Consider the following 21,281-nt stretch of genomic DNA (forward strand, 5'->3'; position numbering starts at 1 on the left):
CGGGTTCAATTCCCGTACCAGCTGAGAATTCTGAATTCTCCCTCTCTGTGACCCGAACAGGCGCCGGAATGTGGCGACTAGGGGCTTTTCACAGTAACTTCATTGCAGTGTTAATGTAAGCCGACTTGTGACAATAATAAAGATTACATATATATATAGTGTTACATATAGTCTTGGTCAGAAAGGAGACCACAAAAAAAAATCTTTATTTTAAGCCAGTTATTTACACGTCTTTGCTCTGCGAGTGGTTCCTCAGCAACCACCCACCTTTCCCTCCCTCTGTTCCACTCAACCCCCTCCCCCACCGCCAAGCAGCCACCTGCCCCTTTCCGCCTCTCGTGCTCAAGCCTTCAGCTTTTCTTTTCTTCTGAGGGGTACAAGTACTCCATTTGTACATTCCCATAATACGTATGATCTATGCGCCGATCCTCATCTTTGGTGTTGAGTGGTCTGACTTGGGGGCCCAAGACGTGAGACGCTTGCAAACGAGAATCCACAATCCTCCCCCTACTTCCTTGCTCACTTCCCTGGTTGCGGTATCTGTAGAACTCACTCCGTCTGTCCAAGGGGAATGATTCGATGGTCCTTGACGTGATGATATCCGAACTCATGTTGACCATGCTGGGGACGTAGCTTGTCCCGCTGCTGTGCGTATTCCTCGGGTCATTTTCTTGAACCGACGTGCGGCCCAGCTGCAAGCTGTGGGTGGATTGGATGCTCTGGGTGGGGCTCCAGTTGGACCCCGTTTGGGACTCAAGGTGCCGACTCAGCCCCATGTTGCTGGTCTGAGAGCTGTTGACAGGCTGAGGGAAGTGTACACTGGGCGACGTGCTGGGTTGAGAACCAAAGCTAGGCTGGGAGCTCAGCCTTTGGCTGGGCCCAGGGGCAGACCCCAAGTTGGGTGGAGAAGTGTGGCCGAGTGGGAGGCTGGGATCCAGGCTTGGACTAGGCCAGCGGCTGGGCTGGGGGCTCTGGCTACGCCCGAGGTTGGGGCTGGGGTTGGGCCCGGAGGCCTGGCTAGGCCCGAGACTGGGACTCCGGCTGGTCCTGGGGCTCTGGCTAGACGCGGTCAATTGCCTGTTGCCGGACCTGGGGCTCGGGCTAGGCCCAAGGCTGGGACTGTAGATAGACCCGGTGATCTGACTAGGCCCGAGGCTTGGACTGTGTCCGGGGCTTGGGTGCTGGCTGGGTCCGATGCTGGACTTACGGATGGGATCGAGGTTCTGGCATGATACTGAGGTTGGCATAGGGCTGAGCATGGAGCAGGAGTTGCCATAGAGGCCGGTCTGCTGGGGTTCTGTTGCCAGCAGCGGAAGTCTGGAACTGGGCCTCTGGGCAGCAGCCTGCCACTGCAAGGAAAGTTGTGGAGACAGGGGAGGGCTCTCAGAGAAGGCGGCTGTCAGGCAGTCCAGGCCCAGGTCAGTGACCGAGATCTCCAGCGGCATGCCGGATGCTGAGCTGTAATCATCGGTGTGGGAGAGCACGGACAGCTCGGCCTCCCAGATGGACTCGGCAGCCCGGTACATCTCGCTGACGCAGCCGCAGGCTGGCTGCTCCGGGAGGAGGTGGGCTGAGGCCGGCCCAGAGGGGGGTTCCGTCGACAGCGGCCGCTGGCCGGCGGGAGAGGAGGTGAACACTGGCTGCGGCCCCCCCTCGCTCCAGGGCTTGCTGCTGCCCGCGATGAAGCAACGGAGGCGCAGGCGCGAGGCAGTGGGCTCCATATCGGAGCGCTGGTCCAGGAGGCAACACAGCTCCAGTTCGTCGGGCGGGACAGGCTCCGGCTCGGGGCTCCACGCCTGGTCCTTACATCTGCCAGTGCTGCCCCGCTTCCCCCCTGCCGTCTCGGCCACCGGGGCCTCCATGGCCTGGAAATCGCAGACGCTATCCGAGGCCCGGTCCTTGGTTCCTGACGAGTGCTGGGTGGCCACTATCTCGTGGGCCAGCGACATGATGCTCTCTAGCTCGTCGGAAGCTGTGTTCTCCAAGCTTGAGATCCTGAACTCGTCCGACGTGTGTGAGGCCTGGGGGGGGGGGGGGGGGGGGGGGGGGGGGGGGGAGACAGAGCAGAGAGGAGAATGAGAGCGTGTTCCCCAGGGCATTGTCCTTATCCTCGTTAAACATCGACCTCCTTCTCCGGTCGTTCCACCCCAAACACACCTCCCCCCCACCCAATCCCATCCTCAGCCCCGACCCGTCCCACATTTTACACAAACCCCCCCCCCCCAATCTGTCCCCGATCCAATCTTCTGCCCACAAATCCCGTCCCACCCTTTTCACCCCCCTTCCTCCATCCCATCCTCTTCCCCTCCCTTTCTCATTTCCTCCCCTCACTCCATCCCTATTCGCACCCATCCCATTCCGTACCTCCCCTCAACCATTCTCTTCCACTCCCATTCAGTACCCCCATCCCGTCCCTTTCCGCATCCCATTGTCTCCATCCCCTCTTCTCCCCCCTTCCCCATCCGCTCTTCTCCCCTTCCCCGTTTTGTACCCTCCCCCATCCCACTTCATGCTCCATCTCATTCACTCCCCTCACCCCATCCTCTCCCCCTCATCCCATCCCTCCCCCTCATCCTATCCCATTTCTCTCCCCCCATATGGGGACACGGTGGCTTTGTAATCCAGGTTAAAGCTCTAGATGGGGAAGGACACAGGTTCAAATCTCACAAACAACTGGAGGCATTTAAATTCAATGAATACATTTTGAAATTATAGCAGTAATCTCAGTAACGGTGACCGTGGCAACCATCATCGAACATCCATGGGATCTGGGCTCAGTATGTGCATGTCCACAGATCTCTGAAGGTTGCCACCCAAGTGGATAGAGCCGTGAAGAAGGCCTATAGCGTGTTAGCGTTTATTAACAGGGGGCTTAAGTTTAAGAGCCGCGGGGTTATGCTGCAACTATACATGACCTTGGTTAGACCACATTTGGAGTATTGTGTGCAGTTCTGGTCACCTCACTATAGGAAGGATGTGGAAGCATTGGAAAGGGCGCAAAGGAGATTTACCAGGATGCTGCCTGGATTGGAGGGTAGGTCTTATGAGGAAAGGTTGAGGGAGCTAGGGCTTTTCTCATTGGAGCGGAGGAGGATGAGAGGCGACTTAATAGAGGTTTATAAGATGATGAGGGGGATAGATAGAGTGGACGTTCAGAGACTATTTCCTCGGGTGGATGTAGCTGTTACAAGGGGGCATAACTATAAGGTTCGGGGTGGGAGATATAGGAGGGATGTCGGAGGTAGGTTCTTTACTCAGAGAGTGGTTCGCGTGTGGAACGGACTGCCTGCTGTGATAGTGGAGTCGGACACTTTAGGAACTTCCAAGCGGTTATTGGATAGGCACATGGAGCACACCAGAATGACGGAGTGGGATAGCTTGATCTTGGTTTCGGACAATGCTCGGCACAACATCGAGGGCCGAAGGGCCTGTTCTGTGCTCCACTGTTCTATGTTCTATGTGTTGCCAATTCCTAATTGCCCGTCAGGCTGGGTGGCTTCTTCAGCCACTTGAGGGGCATTTTAAGAGTCAAGGGTATTACAACATCCTGGACTAGTGCGCGGTCAATTCCAGCCCCACAGGCCCCGGAGTCACAACACAAGTGAATTAACCAATAATTCATCGGAAAATACCCAACGTATTTGGCCCTTGGCGGCCCAATAATTAGTCACCAGGTTTGTAAAAGTAAACACTTTTTATTTGTAACAAGAACTATAACAAAATCATCGAATTTACAGTGCAGGAGGAGGCCATTTGGCCCATCGAGTCTGCACCGGCCCTTACAAAGAGCACCCTTCTCAAGCCCGGGTCTCCACCCTATCCCCGTAACCCCCACTTAACCTTTTTGGACACGAAGGGCAATTGGACAGTGGGAGGAAAGTGGAGGAAACCCACGGAGACACGGGGAGAACCTGCAGACTCCGCACAGACAGCGACCCAAGCCGGGAATCGAACCCGGGACCCTGGAGCTGTGAAACAACTGTGCTAACCACTGTGCTACCGTGCTGCCCATATGCTGAAATATGCAGCAAACACGACTGGTCAACTCTTATCTCATTCCTAATTCCCCACTTTATCTTTCCCCCACCCTCCACACACACACACACACACACAAGACAGAAAAACACAGAGGCGAAGAAAGGGGTAAAAAAAAAAAGTCAAAAAGAAAAAGTCTTTGCTGCAGGTGGGTGTTCCCAGCACCCCTGCTCCTAATCCAACCTTGCTTTCTATTCTAGTTTGTTGCCGCAGACTGATTCAGGCCTCTGAAGTTTAAGGAATACAGCAATCGCAGCCTTTTTGGAGCGAGACAGAGAGAGAGAGTGTCCTGGTTTTGTTTGCAGCCTGTAATGCTTTTCCTGTTGATTCATTCATCCAGGTTCTCTGCAGCTTCAGGAATACATCAACTCACAGCCTTTCTGAAGAGGGAGATAAAGCAGGTCCTTGTCTTTCTGTCCAGGAGTTAAACTGAAACTCCTTGGGACCCTGAAAACTGTTCCACTGGGACAGGATCCAATCGCCCTTTGGGCCAATTCATCGGGCCACAGCCAATCAATCAAACCAGGTTGCAAGGGTCCTTTCCTGTTTAATTCCCGTATTTTCCCTTTCTTTTATTTTTACCGTGACATTTTTGATCCATGGTTGTCTAACGGACCTGTGACTTTATAATAATAATAATCGCTTATTGTCACAAGTCGGCTTCAGATGAAGTGACTGTGAAAAGCCCCTCGTCGCCACATTCCGGCGCCTGTTCGGGGAGGCTGGTCCGGGAATTGAACCCACGCCGCTGGCCTTGTTCTGAATTATAAGCAAGCCCACTGTGCTAAGCCAGCCCCCCAGGCAAAGCAGCCTGTGCCTTTAATTCAAACAGCAGAATCCAGAAGGCTTTGCTGTTTTCGACTGACTCTGACTTACATCAGTGATGGCTCGGATTGATTGATTTGACTGGCGGCCAATGAACTGACCCAAAGGGCTGAGTTCTGCCCGGTAACAGGTGGCGATTGGATCTCATCGCACTGGCAAGATTTTCAAGTCGCAAGGTTCCAGTGTGGTTTCGCTTTCGATTCTGCAGCTTGGATGGAGGGTTCTAATTATTCTTCTCCCGAAGGAGCCAGCTGAACCCAGCGACAGAAGGCCACTCTGGGGGCCGACTCCCTCCCCGGCAAGTCCTTGGGGGTACCCCTTCCTGCAGGCTGCAGAGGCCGTGAAGTCAGACCGCGATCTGGAAGCCGGGTTTGACGTACGGGTTTGAAGTGTCTCAGGAAATAGGCCGGAACGTGAGCCTTCGAGATGAAGGCCCAGTTTAATAAAAAATCAAAGTGTCTCTCCAGAAGAAAGCCTGCGGCTTGCGAGTCCGGAATAAAGGGCTCTGCGAGGAAGATCATCCAGCTGTTAACTGGATGCTTTGATCAACAGCGTGCTGCGAGGACCGCGTGGCAAAGATCCACCATTCGAAGCAAATACTCTTATCTTTTGACCCTCACCCATATTATTTTACCCCTTTCCACCCCTCTGTATTTGTTTGTCTTGTGTGTGTGTGGGTAGAGCGTGGGACAGTTAAAGGAGGGTAATAGGTATTAGCTTGTCCCCTTTAATCCAGTTGTATTTACTGCATATTTCACCACTATCCTCATTATAAACAAGCAGTAATTGCGTTTCAACTTACAAACCGGGTGACTGTAATTATTGGACAGCCAAGGGCCACAGATGTTTTATGAAAATTATGGGTCCATTCATTTGTGTTGTGACTCTGGGGCATATGGGACTGGAATTGAGCCCGCACTAGCCCAGGGTGTCGGAACAGAGTTCCAGTCCATCTCTCCCTCTCTCTCTCTGGTGCCAAATGAAGCTCCTGGTCAAACTAGCAGAAACTAGCAGAGTGTTTACTCCCTCCTGTAACCTCTCATTCCCTCTGCAGCTTGACGTAAAGACACAGGTCCATTAATCATCCATGGATCAAAAATGGTCACGGCAAAATAAAAGAAAGGGGAAATAACCGGAAGGACCCTGACAAGGGTCTGGAGTCACGTGTAGGTCAGACCAGGCCAGGTCGGCAGATTTCCTTCCTTAAAGGGGACATTATCGAACAAGTACGGTTCTTTTCAATCGCATATTTTTCCCAGATTCACATTTCACCAATCTGCCGTGACAGGATTGGAACCTGGGTCTCCTCAGGTTTTTCCTCGAGTCCCCTCTAAATCTCCCACCCATCACCTTAAATCTACGCCCCCTGGTTGTTGACCCCTCTTCCTCCCTATCCACCCTATTTATGTCCCTCCTTCCTCTCCCCCCCCCCCCCTCCCCTCGCTGGAGTCACACAGCCTTACAGACACAGAAAGAAACCCTCCGGCCCATTCTGTCCATGTCGGCCATCAAGCATCTATCTATTCTCATCCCATTTTCCCAACCACTTGGTGCGCTGCCCTTGTCAGCTGTGGTGTGTCACGTGGTCATCGAAATGCTCCTTGAATGTTGCGAAGGGTCCCGCCTCCACCAACCTTTCGGCAGCGAGTTCCAGATTCCCACCACCCTCTGGTGGCGAGAACGATTTTCCTCAAATCCCCTCTGAACCTCCTGCCCCTCACCTTGGACCAATACTCTTTAGTTATTGATCGCTCTGCGAAGGGGAAAGGTTTCTTTCTGTCCACTCTATCTAAGTCTCTCAGAATTGTGTACACCGTGATCAGGTCCCACCCCCTTGGCCTTCTCTGCTCCAAGCAAACCAACAAGATATCGGTTTTAAGGAGAGTTTGAAAGGAGGGTAGCAAGGTAGACATGCGGAGAGAATAGAATCATAGAACTTACAGAGCAGGAGGAAGCCATTCGGCCCATCGGGTCTGCACCGGCCCTTGGAAAGAGCACCCTTACTTCAGCCCACGCCTGCACTGTATCCCCGTAACCCACTAACCCCACTTAACCTTTTTGGACACTACGGGCAATTTAGCATGGCCAATCACTCTAACCTGCAGGTCTTTGGACTGTGGGACGAAACCGGAGCACCCGGAGGAAACCCACACAGACACGGGGAGGACGTGCAGACTCCGCACAGACAGTGACCCAAGCCGGGAATCGAACCTGGGACCCTGGAGCTGTGAAGCAACCGTGCTACCATGTTGCCCCATGCTAGGGGTTGGGTCTGGAGGAGATAGGGAGGCAGCAGGGGGTGGAGGAATGAAGGCATGGATGGATTTTAAAACAAGGGTATTGTGGGACCAAGGGCAGCGCGGTGGTTAGCACTACCGCCTCACAGCGCCAGGGTCCAATTCCAGCCTTGGGTCACTGTCTGTGCGGAGTCTGCACGTTCTCCCCGTGTCTGCGTGGGTTTCCTCCGGGTGCTCCGGTTTCCTCCCACAGTCCAAAGATGTGCGGGTTAGGTGGATTGGCCGTGATCAGTGCTCGGGGTTACAGGGATAGTGTGGTGGATGGAGTGGGCCTCGGTAAAGTGCTCGTTCGGAGGGTCGGTGCAGACTCGGCGGGCCGAATGGCCTCCTTTGTCACTGGGGATTCTATGGTGAGGGGGTCAGTGCAGGTCCACCAGCACAGGGAGGGCGATAACGGAAGAGGATGCGGTGCAATCCCGGACATGGGAGGGCCAGGGGTTTGGGTGAGCCGGCGTTTAAGGAGAGCAGCCGAGAGATGAGGCCGGAGGTGACGCAGGCAGGGGCGAGGGGTTTCAGCAGCGGACGAGCTGAGACGGGGAATGAAGCCAGCCAGTGTCATGGACGTGAAAAGAAGGGGCCGTCTTCGAAATGGAGGCTGCCAACTTGCGGCCGAAAACTCACCCTGGGGCCTAGGTTTCCGAGGAGACGAAGTCAATCCCGGGCCACTATCAGAGAGAGGGGGCTTGTGCCAGGAGTTCGGGAAAGTTGGGGGGTGGGGGTGGGGGGGGGGGGGGTTGTGTGCAGTGACCAATGGCCTTAGCCTTCTCAATATTTAACGGAGGTCACTTCTGCCCGTCCAGGACTGGATGTCACATATAAACAGTTTGATAATTTAGCAACGGTGGACGAACATAGAACAGTACAGCACAGAACAGGCCCTTCGGCCCTCGATGTTGTGCCGAGCAATGATCACCCTACTCAAACCCACGTATCCACCCTATACCCGTAACCCAACAACCCCCCCCCCCCCCTTAACCTTACTTTTTAGGACACTATGGGCAATTTAGCATGGCCAATCCACCTAACCCGCACATCTTTGGACTGTGGGAGGAAACCGGAGCACCCGGAGGAAACCCACGCACACACGGGGAGGACGTGCAGACTCTGCACAGACAGTGACCCAGCCGGGAACCGAACCTGGGACCCTGGAGCTGTGAAGCATTGATGCTAACCACCATGCTACCGTGCTGCCCCTAAGTCGAGAGATGATGCACTTGGGAAATGTCATGTGAGAGTACCTTTAAGAAATGGGTGTTTATAAATGGGTGTGTATATAAATATCTGTGGTGAGAGTACCTTTAAGAAATGGGTGTTGATAAATCGGTGTGTATATAAATATATGTAGTGCGAGTACCTTTAAGAAATGGGTGTTTATTACTGCAGTGATGTCAGAGAGGGGGGTGGAGCTGGGCTGTCTATCAGCTTTTTACTTTTGTTTTAGGCTGTTTGCTGCAGGGTGTGTTTTAGTTTAGTTTTCAGAGCTGGATAGCTGCAGTCACAGCCAGAAGGGGTATGAATCTCTCTGTGTAATCTAAAAACTGTCAATCGAAACTGGTGATTTAAAACTAAATCACCTGATGTGTTTCTGGTAAACCCCACTGTGCCTGATGTGTTTCTGGTAAAGGGTGTTTTAAGTCGCATGGACGTTAAAAGGAAAGCTTAAAGGATTACTTTGAACAAAGAAGAACAAATAAAAATTACAGCACAGGAACAGGCCCTCGGCCCTCCAAGCCTGCGCCAATCCAGATCCTCTATCTATAACTTACTTAGTGTTGTAGTCTTTGGGGGTTGTATTTGAATTAATGGTTGCTAAGATGTTCACTGTCTGTTTTAAAAAGGTTAACTTGAGTTCATAGAATAAACATTGTTTTGCTTTGAAAATTACTTTTCCATTTCTGCTGTACCACACCTGTAGGGAGGGCCGTGTGCTCCCCATTCCACAATCTATTAAAAGTTGTGGGTCAGGTGAATTCCATGATACACTTTGGGGTTCTCTAAACCCTGGACCATAACCGAAGGAGATCCATGATAAATGGCAGGACCCTGGGAAGCACCGAGGATCAGAGGGACTTTATTGTGGATGTACACCCATCCCTTAAGGTGGATACAGTGGTTCAGAAGGCATGTGGTATACTTGCATTTATTAGCCAAGGCATAGAGCTTAAGAGCAGGGAGGTTATGCTGGAACTGTCTCAGACGTTGGTTAGGCCACAGTGAGAGGATTGTGTGCAGTTCTGGAATCCACATTGTAGGAGGGATGTGATAGCACTGGAAAGGGTGCAGAGGAGATTTACCGGGATGTAGCCTGGGCTGGAGAGTTTTAGTGTGAAGAGAGACTGGTGAGACTGGGATTGTTTTCCTTGGAGCAGAGGAGACTGAGGGGGAGCATGATTGAGATGTATAAAATTATGAGGGACATAGATAGACAGGAAGAAACCTTTCCCCTTGGTGGAGGGATCAGTGACCAGGGGTTTAGATTTAAGGTAAGGGGCAGGAGGTTTAGAGGGAATGTGAGGGGAAACCTTTTTACCCAGAGGGTGGTGGGAGTCTGGAACTCGCTGTCTGAAAGGGTGGTGGAGGCGGAGACCCACAAAACATTTAAGAAGTATTTAGATGTACACTTGCGATCCCAGGGCATACAAGGCTGTGGGCCAAGTGCTGGGGAATGGGGTTAGAATATTTTCATGGTTGCGTTTGAATCGCACAGATATGATGGGCCAAAAGGCCTTTTCTGTGTTGTAGACTTCTATGAACCTAAAGCTGTTTTCTCCTTTCAGTCTCCCCTCCCTCTCTCCCTCCCTTGGTGTCCCTCCCCTCAGACATCCCTCCCCCCATCTGCCTTTTCTTGTTCTCCCCAACAGTCTCCCCTCCATCCCTCGGTCTCCCCGCCTGCCCCCACTCCTCAGTCTCCCTACCTCGTTTTGCCCTCACTCAATCTCCCTTCCCTCCCTTCGTCTCCCCCCCCCCCCTATTTCCCTCAGAATTGCCACGCTTGATCTCCCCTCCCTCGGTCTCCCTTCCTTTGGGTCACCCCTCCCTCCATCGAACTCCCCACCCTCGGCCTCCCGTGCTTCAGCCTCCGCTGTCTCGGGCCCCTCGCTTAAGTCTCCCCTCACTTGTCCTCCCCTCCGTCTCTCGGTCTTTCTTCCCCCCCCCCTCGGCCTCTCCTCCCACAGCCTCTCTCCTCCCCTTCCCTCCCTCGGTCTCCCCTCCCTCGTTTGAACATCAGATTTCCATTCCTTTGGGAGTAATGTGCTCGGTTTTGGTCTCCTTGCTGAGGGATAACTTCTTTTGAGGGAGTGTAATGAAGGTGCACTGGAAAACCTCCTGTCCTCTCAAGAAGGGGGCTGAGTCTGGTGTTTACAAGAATAAGAGTCGATTTTGATGGACCGTATAAAATTCAAAAGGGTCGCGACAGGAGAGCGGCCGAAAGGTCAATTCCCCCCCCTATCTAGGATGGAGATTACAGAAGAGTCTCAGATGAGGAGGCGGCCATTTTGGGCCTGGGAGGAGGAGAAATTTCTTCACTCGGAGAGTTGTGAATCTTGGGAATTCGGTTGAGGCTCCGCTGTTGAGTGCTTTCAAGGCTGGGCCGGATTTCTGGATACTGAGGGAAGTGATGGATTCGATTGGGGAGCGAGCAGGAGCTGAGCTCGAAGATCGGCCATGGTGGTGCCGAATGGAGCAGGGGGCCTGAGGTGACGGGGGAGGGGGGGGGGGGGGGGGGGGGGCACGACGATTTCTGAATCCCGTTCCGGGAGGGAGGGGGGCAGATTGTCAGTGCTCACGAAACCCAAGTCCACGGCCCCCAGAGACAGTGCGCGAGGAAGGGCGGGAACAATGCCCTACCTCAGCCTGGTCACCGTCGGTGTAGCTGATGGTCACTGGCGATGGTGTTCGAGCTCTGGCAGGATCCATGCCTTTGTCTGATTCCTTGGGAAACAGGAAGAAAATTAGTTATAATAATTTCTCACACCCCACCAGTTAACCCTGAGGTTTCAATTGCTGCATCCCATAGTAGCAGAATTTCTCCCTTGCTCCGGGGGGAGGGGGGGGGGGGGGGGTGCATATCCCAACATGGTCGCCCTCGCGCGCAATATTTCGGCCAGTGGGCGCCACCCCGCTTGACCTGGTGACATGGGTTCAAATCTAGCAGTCATAACTGGTGGAATTAAAATTAATTTAGTTATTACGATCCCAGACCAGGCCCCATCAGTTGCTAGGATACTGGACAGAAACCCCAATATTTTATTTTCATTTTGTAAGACTGTGAGGAAATGATACTTCGCTCCAGGATTTCACACAAAATAGGGATGTGGTTTTTAAAAAAAATAGAATTTACAGTGCAGAAGGAGGCCATTCGGCCCATCAAGTCTACACCGGCTCCTGGAAAGAGCACCCTACCCAAGGTTAACACTTCCACCCTATCCCCATAACCCAGTAACCCCACCCAACACTAAGGGGAATTTTGGACACTAAGGGCAATTAATCATGGCCAATCCACCTAACCTAAATAGCAAATGTTGTCTCCTTGTTCAAGAAGGGGAGTAGAGACAACCCTGGTAATTATAGACCTGTGAGCCTTACTTCGGTTGTGGGTAAAATGTTGGAAAAGGTTATAAGAGATAGGGTTTATAATCATCTTGAAAAGAACAAGTTGATTAGCGATAGTCAACACGGTTTTGTGAAGGGTAGGTCATGCCTCACAAACCTTATTGAGTTTTTTGAGAAGGTGACCAAACAGGTGGATCAGGGTAAAGCTGTTGATGTGGTGTATATGGATTTCAGTAAGGCGTTTGATAAGGTTCCCCACGGTAGGCTATTGCAGAAAATAAGGAAGTATGGAATTGAAGGTGATTTAGCGGTTTGGATCAGTAATTGGCTAGCTGAAAGAAGACAGAGGGTGGTGGTTGATGGCAAATGTTCATCCTGGAGTTCAGTTACTAGTGGTGTACCTCAAGGATCTGTTTTGGGGCCACTGCTGTTTGTCATTTTTATAAATGACCTGGAAGAGGGTGTAGAAGGATGGGTTAGTAAATTTGCAGATGACACGAAGGTCGGTGGAGTTGTGGATAGTGCTGAAGGATGTTATAGGATACAGAGGGACATAGATAAGCTGCAGAGCTGGGCTGAGAGATGGCAGATGGAGTTTAATGCGGAAAAGTGTGAGGTGGTTCACTTTGGAAGGAGTAACAGGAATGCAGAGTACTGGGCTAATGGCAAGATTCTTGGTAGTGTAGATGAACAGAGAGATCTCGGCATCCAGGTACATAAATCCCTGAAAGTTGCCACCTAGGTTAATAGGGCTGTTAAGAAGGCATATGGTGTGCTAGCCTTTATAAGCAGGGGGATTGAGTTTCGGAACCACAAGGTCATGCTGCAGCTGTACATAACTCTGGTGCGGCTGCACCTGGAGTACTGCGTGCAGTTCTGGTCACCACATTATAGGAAGGATGTGGAAGCTTTGGAAAGGGTTCAGAGGAGATTTACTAGGATGTTGCCTGCTATGGAGGGAAGGTCTTACGAGGAAAGGCTCAGGGAATTGAGGTTGTTTTCGTTAGAGAGGAGAAGGCTGAGAGGTGACTTAATAGAGACATATAAGATAGTCAGAGGGTTAGATAGGGTGGACAGTGAGAGTCTTTTTCCTCGGATGGTGATGACCAACACGAGGGGACATAGCTTTAAATTGAGGGGTGATAGATATAGGACAGATGTCAGAGGCAGTTTCTTTACTCAGAGAGTAGTAGGGGTGTGGAACGCCCTGCCTGCAACAGTAGTAGACTCGCCAACTTTAAGGGCATTTAAGTGGTCACTGGATAGACATATGGATGAAAATGGAATAGTGTAGGTCAGATAGGCTTCAGATGGTTTCACAGGTCGGCGCAACATCGAGGGCCGAAGGGCCCGTACTGCGCTGTAGTGTTCTATGTTCTATGTTCTATCTTTGGACTGTGGGGGGAAACCGGAGCAGCCGGAGGAAACCCACGCACACACGGGGAGGATGTGCAGACTCCGCACAGACAGTGACCCAAGCCGGAATCGAACCTGGGACCCTGGAGCTGTGAAGCGATTGTGCTATCCACAATACTACCGTTATATTAAAACAAACTGTATTCCGAACACACGATTAAAATATTTAACATCAAAACCCAAAAGTAGCTTCCAGTTACCAGAACGGCAGAAGATATAGGAGCAGAATTAGGCCACTCGGCCCACTGAGTCTATTCCAACATTCAATCATGGCTGATATATATTTTTTTTACAAATTTAGAGTACCCAATTCATTTTTTCCAATTAAAGGGCAATTTAGCGTGGCCAATCCACCTACCCTGAACATTTTTGGTTCGTGGGGGCAAGACCCACGCTAACACGGGGAGAATGTGCAAACTCCACACGGACAGTGACCCAGAGCCGGGATCGAACCTGGGAACCTCGGTGCCGTGAGGCAGCAGTGCCAACCACTGCGCCACCGTGCTGCCCCAATCATGGCTGATATGTTCCTCATCCCCATTTTCCTGCCTTCTCCCCATAACCCCATTTCCCCTTATGAATCAAGAAATCTTCTTTCAAGAAATTCATCATGAACACCAGACTTGTGCTCGAGGTGCGATTACCTACAGGGCTACAGATCAAGAGCTGAAGGTGGAATTAGGCAGAATAGTTCCTTCTTAGATCATCAGAATTAGGAACAGGAGTAGGCACTTTAGCCTCTCCAGCCCGCTCCACCGTTCAATACAATCATGGCTGATCTTATCCTGGCCTTAACTTCACCGTCCTGTCCGTTCTCCATAACCCTTCAACCCATTTCCAAATCTGTCTAAGTCCTCCTTAAATTTACTCAGTGTCCCAGCATCCACTACACTCTCGGGAAGTGAATTCCACAGGTTCATAACCCTTTGGGAGAAATAATTTCTCTTCATCTCTGTTGTAAATTTTCTACCCCTTATCCTTTTTTTTGGTTTATAAATTTAGAGTAGCCAATTATTTTACTTTTCCAATGAAGGGGCAATTTAGCGTGGCCAATCCACCTCGCCTGCACATCTTTGGGTTGTGGGGGTGAAACCCACGCAGACACGGGGAGAATGTGCAAACTTCTGGACAGCACGGTAGCATTGTTGGTTAGCACAATTGCTTCACAGCTCCAGGGTCCCAGGGTCGATTCCCGGCTTGGGTCACTGTCTGTGCGGAGTCTGCACGTTCTCCCTGTGTCTGCGTGGGTTTCCTCCGGGTGCTCCGGTTTCCTCCCACAGTCCCGAAAGACGTGCTGTTAGGTGAATTGGACATTCTGAATTCTCCCTCGGTGTACCAGAACAGGAGCCAGAGTGTGGCAACTAAGGGGTTTTCACAGTAAATTCATGCAGTGTTAATGTAAGCCTACTTATGAGACTAATAAAGATTATTATTACCTTTTATCGTTTTGTATAACCTCAATTTGATCTTCCCTCATTCTTCTCCTGCCTTGAACCCACACAGTCCTCGTGTGGTGTAGGGAACGCCCAGAGTGCTGTCAGGGAGGGAATTCTGGGATTTTGACCGAGCAACAGTGAAGACCATAAGATATTGGAGCAGAATTAGGCCATTTGGCCTTCCTCGTCTGCTTCGGAGTCTGCAAGGAACGGTGTCCTTGATTATAGAGTGAATGGAGCACCAGAATAAGGAGATCTAGCTACAAATGCTTCGGTTACATGTAAGGAAGGGCTTGCCTGCCTTAAATGGAGTGCAACGGTGGTGCATCAGAGCATGAGAGGTTTGCCCTATGATGAGAGGCGGAGTGCATTGTGCCGATATTCTGCAGAGTTTAGAAGAATGAGAGGTGAGATTGTTGAAGAGTCTCTGAGGGGCTTGCATACGAACATCTGAATTTGGAGCAGAGTACAGGCCCCTTGCCCCCTCCGGCCTGCTCCGCCATTTGGCCAACCCGATTGTGACCTCAACTCCCACGTTCCCGCTGACCCCCCCCCCCCGATAACCTTTCACCCCCCTAGTTAATGAAGAATCCATCCAGCTCCGCCTTACAAACATTCGGAGACTCTGCTTCCGCCGCCCTTTGAGGAAGAGAGTTCCAGAGACTCACCGCCCTCTGAGAGAAAATATTTCTCCTCACCTCCGTTTTAAACAGGCGACCCCTTATTTTTAAACACTGACCCCGAGTTCTGGATTCTCCCCCAAGAGGAAACATCCCCTCCACATCCATCCTGTCCAAGACACCCACTTGATAGTAAAAGGTTTTGATCAAGTTGCCTCTCACGCTTCTAAACTCTAAGGATACAAACCCGGCCTGTCCAACCTTTCCTCATAAGACAACCTGCCCATTCCTGGTATTAGTCCAGTGGACATTCTCTGATAGGCTAGACACATGCCCACTTCCTCCTTTGGGAGCATGATAAGCGGGGCAACCATATCAGACTGAGAGCGGGAAAAACGTCTTTTTATTCATTGGATCTGGACGCCGCTGGCTGGGCCCAGCAGTTTGTGCCCATCCATTATTTCCCCTGAACTCAATGGCTATTGGGTACTTTTAAGAGTCAACCAAAATGCTGTGGACCCGGGGTCAGGTCAACAGAAACCCCCTCCCTGAAGGGCATCTGGTTCACCATGGGCAGCACAGTGGTTAGCACCGCTGCCTCACAGTGCCAGGGACACGGGTTCAATTCCAGCCTTGGATCACGGTCTGCGTGGAGTTTGCACTTTCTCCCCGTGTCTGCCTGGGTTTCCTCCGGGTGCTCCGGCTTCCTCCCACATGTCCAAAGATGTGCCGGTGAGGTGGGGGTGACAGAGATAGGGTGGGGGGAGTGGGCCTAGATCGGGTGCTCTTTCGGAGGGTCGGTGCGGACTTGATGTCCTCCTTCTGCACTGCCGGGGTTCTATGGGGGTTTTCCAACAATGGACAATGGTTTCACGGACATCATTCGATTTTTAATTCCAGATTTTTATTGAATTTGAATTTCACCATCTGCTGCGGTGGGATTTGAACCGCTCGCTGGATTACTAGTCCAGCGATAATACCACTACGCCACCGCCTCCCCTTGTCCTCACTCAGAGGGTATGAATCTTAGGAATTCCCTACCCGAGGGCTAAGTCATTTCTAGAATATTAAAGACTGAGTTCGAAACATTTTTCAACTCATTGGGGAATTAATAATAATAATAATAATCACTTATTAACATAAGAACTAGGAGCAGGAGTAGGCCACCTGGCCCCTCGAGCCTGCTCCGCCATTCAATGAGATCATGGCTGATCTTATTGTCGCAAGTATGCTTCGATGAAGTTACTGTGAAAAGCCCCTAGTCGCCACATTCCGGCGCCTTTTCAGGGAGGCTGGTACGGGAATTGAACTCGCGCTGCTGGCCTTGTTCTGCATTGCAAGCCAGCTGTTTAGCCCACTGTGCTAAACCAGCCCTTGGCAGCACGGCAGCATTGTGGATAGCACAATTGCTTCACAGCTCCAGGGTCCCAAGTTCGATTCCCGGCTTGGGTCACTGTCTGTGCGGAGTCTGCACATCCTCCCCGTGTGTGCGTGGGTTTCCTCCGGGTGCTCCGGTTTCCTCCCACAGTCCAAAGATGTGCAGGTTAGGTGGGTTGGCCATGCTAAATTGCCCATAGTGTCCAAAATTGCCCTTAGTGTTGGTTGGGGTTACTGGGTTGTGGGGATAGGGTGGAGGTGTTGACCTTGGGTAGGGTGCTCTTTCCAATAGCTGGTGCAGACTCAATGGGCCGAATGGCCTCCTTCTGCACTGTAAATTCTATGATAACATCTATGAATTGACCAAGGGCAGGCGGAAGAGTGGAGTTGAGGTCAACTCATCTCATTGAAGGGGCAGAGCAGGCTTGAGGGGCTTTCGAAAATCAATTTATGGGTTGTGGGGCCCAGCATTTATTGCCCATCTCCAGTTGCCCCTCAAGAAGGCAGCGGTGTGAGCGCTGTTTCGGGGAGGGCGGCTTCCAGGATTTGGAGACAGCTGTGAGGGGTATTCCCCTCCTCCTACATCCTTACTATCTCTGACCGACAGAACCTGCACCGGAAGATGACTCCAAGCTGTTCGAGAGTTTGAGTTCGATTCAGGAAATCGGGAATCGAGAAGCCTGTCTTCATAAACGGTGACCGTGGTGCCAGTGCCGATTCCCGTCACAGGCCCATCCGTTTCTCCAATGCTCCTTTTCTGGGAAAAGGAAAAGCCAGTGTGCAAGTTCAGCAGGCAATAGGGAAGGCAAATGGAATATTGGCCATTGTTTCAAAGGGACTTGAGTCCAAAAGTAGGGAATTCCTGTTAAAACTATAAAAGGCACCAGTGAGAGCTCACCTGGAATACTGTGAACAGTTTGTTCCCCTTATCCAAGGGACGATATCCCGGCATTGTTGGCAGTCCCGAGAAGGTTCACTCGGTTGATCCCGGGTAGGGAGGGATTTCCTTACGAGGAGAGGTTGAGTAGGTTGGGGCCTGTCCTCATTGGAGTTTAGCAGAATGAGAGGCGACCTTATTGAGACAGACAGGATTCTCAGGGGGCTCGACAGGGTCGATGCTGAGAGGATGTTTCCTCTTGTGGGAGAGTCTAGGACCAGAGGGCAGAATCTCAGAGTAAGGGGGCCGCCCCATTTCAGACAGAGATGAGGAGGAATTTCCCCTCTCGGAGGGTGGGGAATGTGTGGAATTCTTTCCCGCAGAGAGCCGGAGAGGCAGGGCCGTTAAGTATGTTCAAGGCCAGGGCAGCACGGTGGCGCAGTGGGTTAGCCCTGCTGCCACACGGCGTCGAGGTCCCAGGTTCGATCCCGGCTCTGGGTCACTGTCCGTGTGGAGTTTGCACATTCTCCCCGTGTTTGCGTGGGTTTCGCCCACACAACACAAAGATGCGCAAGGTAGGTAGATTGGACATGCTAAATTGCCCCTTAATTGGAAAAAATGAATTGGGTACTCTAAATTAAAAAAAAAAGTATGTTCAAGGCCGAGACAGACAGATTTTTAATCAGTGAGGGAATCGAGGGTTTATGGGGAAAAGGCGGGAAAGTGGAGTTGGGGATTATCACATCGGATCAGTCATGATCTCATCTAATGAAATGAATGAAAAAATGAAAATCGCTTATTGTCACAAGTGGGCTTCAATGAAGTTACTGTGAAACGCCCCTAGTCGCCACATTCCGTCGCCTGTCCAGGGAGGCTGGTACGGGAATCGAACCGTGCTGCTAGCCTGCTTTAAAACCCAGCGATTTAGCCGAGTGAGCTAAACCAGCCCCAATGGATGGAGCCGATATGAGTGGCTGAGTGGCCTATTTCTGCTCCTAAGTCTTATGGTCTTATCTGCCTTGTCTTTACCCGGTCTGGCCTACGTTTAATTCCAGACCGCTCCACTGCTCTCCCTCCTCACCTTTCCTCCCCCAGTTGAAATTGTTGACTCTCTGAAACGGCAGTGTGAGTGAGCCACTGAGCCCCAGGGGACAATCAGGATGGGCAACGACAACCGGAGCCTCGTGGGCCATCGCCCGAGTCCCACGAAAGGACAGATGCAACGTCGATAAGGGAGCATCGGCTCGAAACAATGATCGCGAGTCAAAGTGACGCATCAAATGGGACGGGTGGGGGGGGGGGGGGGGGGGGTTGAGTTCATAGAATCCCTACAGGCAGGAGGCCATTCAGCCTATTGAGGCTGCACCGATCTCCGAAAGAGCACCCTACCTCAGTAACCCCACCTAACCTTTTGGTCTCTAAGGGGCAGTTTATCATGGCGAATCCACCTAATCTGTACATCTTTGGACTGTGGGAGGAAACCGGAGCACCCGGAAGAAACCCACGCAGATACGGGGAGGACGTGCAGACTCCGCACAGATAGTGATCCAAGGGCTGTATCAAACCCGGGTCCCTGTCGCTGTGAGGCAGCAGTGCTAACTGCTGTGCCTCCGCAATTGATTCTTATTTTGGTTTTATTTTTAAAATGCATGCATGGCCCTGGACTTATCTTTCTTTTTCATGCTGCCCTTTTTTTGGGGAGGTGGGGGGGCACAGAATAATTAAAGGTGCACTTTCCACTTACAAGAAAGCCGAGAGTTGTTGAAGTGCTCCTCAAGTGGTCCAGTCCATGGTGCAGGTCTGCCTTCCCCCGGCCCCCCTGCCATGGGCCAGCTGTTGCCTTCCACTAAGTCCCCATGGTGATCCCCGGAGCACATGCCGCGCCTCCTCATTGTGACGCGGCGGAGAGAGAAATGCCGCGCCGCGCATGCGCCTCCCACGCCGCGCACGCGCTGGGACCTGTAGTCCCGCCCAGCCTGGACTACAATCCCCGGCGGCCTTTGCGGCGCCTCCCTTCCTACCCCTGCTAGCGCCTGCGCAGTCATCTACCTTGCTCTGCCTGTCGGCACTGTGTCCATTCCAATGACTGGACCATTATTTCACACCTCCCCCCCACCCCCTCATTACAACTCAATCATGTGCTGTGGGCCATTTATTTATGGCCCACCCTCTAAATGCCCTCTTCCGCGAAGGAAAAAGCCTTGTGGTGGTTACAGAGAGTGGAATCATAGTGCCCAGTGTCCAAACACCAGTTGCACCAGGGTGCATTGGAAATAATAATGGTGTCTTACCACACCCCAGGGCCAATAGTCGGTCAATTGGGCAGCACAGTAGCACAAGTGGCTAGCACTGTGGCTTCACAGTGCCAGGGTCCCGGGTTCGATTCCCGGCTTGGGTCACTGTCGGTGCGGAGTCTGCACCCCGTGTCTGCTTGGGTTTCCTCCGGGTGCTCCGGTTTCCTCCCACAGTCCAAAGACGTGCAGGTTAGGTGGATTGGCCATGATAAATTACCCTTAGTGACCAAAAAAAAAGGTTAGGAGGGGTTATTGGGTTACGGGTATCAGGTGGAAGTGAGGGTTTAAGTGGGTCGGTGCAGACGCGATGGGCCAAATGGCCTCCTTCTGCACTGTATGTTCCATGTTCTATGTTCTAATTGCATGTGTTCGGCTGACCCCAGAGTCACAACACGGTTGAGATGAGGTTTTGCGCTCAAATAATAAGAATCTTTATTACTTTCACAAGTAGGCTTACATTGAAACTGCAATGAAGTTACAAATAACCTGAGGTCTCCGGCTGTCCAATAAATGACATTCACGTGATGGGCGAATCCCTGCAGGGCATAAGATGGCCATTCGGCCAGTCAAGCCTGCGCTGGCCCTCCGAAAGAGTACCCTACTAGGCCCCGCCCCCACCTAACCAACCCTATCCCTTGCAACCCCTTAACCTGACCTGCACATCCCTGGATGCTAAGGGGCAATTTTCTAGCATGGCCAATCCACTAAACCGCACATCTTTGGGACTGTGGGAGGAAACAGGAGCACCCGGAGGAAAGCCACGCAGACATGAGGAGAACGTGCAGATTCCGCACTATAATGTTCCTTCCCGTTTCTACCCTTAGTTACACTTTCTTTACTTTTTGCCATTATCATTAATCATAGAATTTTTCTAGATCATAGAATTTTACAGTGCAGAAGGAGGCCATTCGGCCCATCGAGTCTGCACCGGCTCTTGGAAAGAGCACCCTACCCAAACCCACACCTCCACCCTATCCCCATAACCCAGTAACCCCACCCAACACTAAGGGCAATTCTGGACATTAAGAACAATTTAGCATGGCCAATTCACCCAACCTGCACAACTTTGGACTGTGGGAGGAAACCGGAGCACCCGGAAGAAACCCACGCACACACGGGGAGGATGTGCAGACTCCGCACAGACAGTGGCCCAAGCCGGGAATCGAACCTGGGACCCTGGAGCTGTGTAGCAATTGTGCTAACCACTGTGCTACCGTGCTGCCCTTATGAATTAATGATCCATGGATGCTTAATGGCCATATACCTTTAAGTCAAGCAGCAGAGAAAACGAGGAATTCAAGAAGTGACAACATAGTATATGGTGCTGCTAGCTTTGGACAACAGAGCCCAGACTTCTCAGCACCTGAGTGGCAATAATAATCTTTTATTGTCACAAGTATGAAGTTACTGTGAAAATTCCCTAGTCGTCACTATTCCGGCGCCTGTTCGGGTAAGCTGGTACGGGAATTGAACCCGCGCTGCTGGCCTTGTTCTGCATTACAAACCAGCTAGTCCACTCAGTCTAGTCCACTGAGCTCAACCAGTCTGGG

The 21,281-nt window shown here is 51.7% G+C and overlaps 1 protein-coding gene across 1 annotated transcript; it reads right to left on the reverse strand.

Annotated features, from left to right (window-relative positions):
- Nucleotides 1–350: 350 nt before the first annotated feature.
- On the reverse strand, nucleotides 351–19,278 carry LOC119951625 (serine/arginine repetitive matrix protein 2-like). Its single transcript, XM_038774806.1, has 4 exons — nucleotides 19,182–19,278; nucleotides 17,162–17,317; nucleotides 11,007–11,090; nucleotides 351–2,021 (listed from the first exon to the last, which is right to left on the reverse strand). Exons 3-4 carry the CDS (start codon nucleotides 11,073–11,075, stop codon nucleotides 351–353), a joined length of 1,740 nt encoding a protein of 579 aa, XP_038630734.1. The 5' UTR covers nucleotides 11,076–11,090; nucleotides 17,162–17,317; nucleotides 19,182–19,278.
- Between the last annotated feature and the right edge of the window lie 2,003 nt (nucleotides 19,279–21,281).

The sequence above is a fragment of the Scyliorhinus canicula genome, chromosome 17 (assembly GCF_902713615.1).
Source record: "Scyliorhinus canicula chromosome 17, sScyCan1.1, whole genome shotgun sequence".
Classification (NCBI taxonomy): domain Eukaryota; kingdom Metazoa; phylum Chordata; class Chondrichthyes; order Carcharhiniformes; family Scyliorhinidae; genus Scyliorhinus; species Scyliorhinus canicula.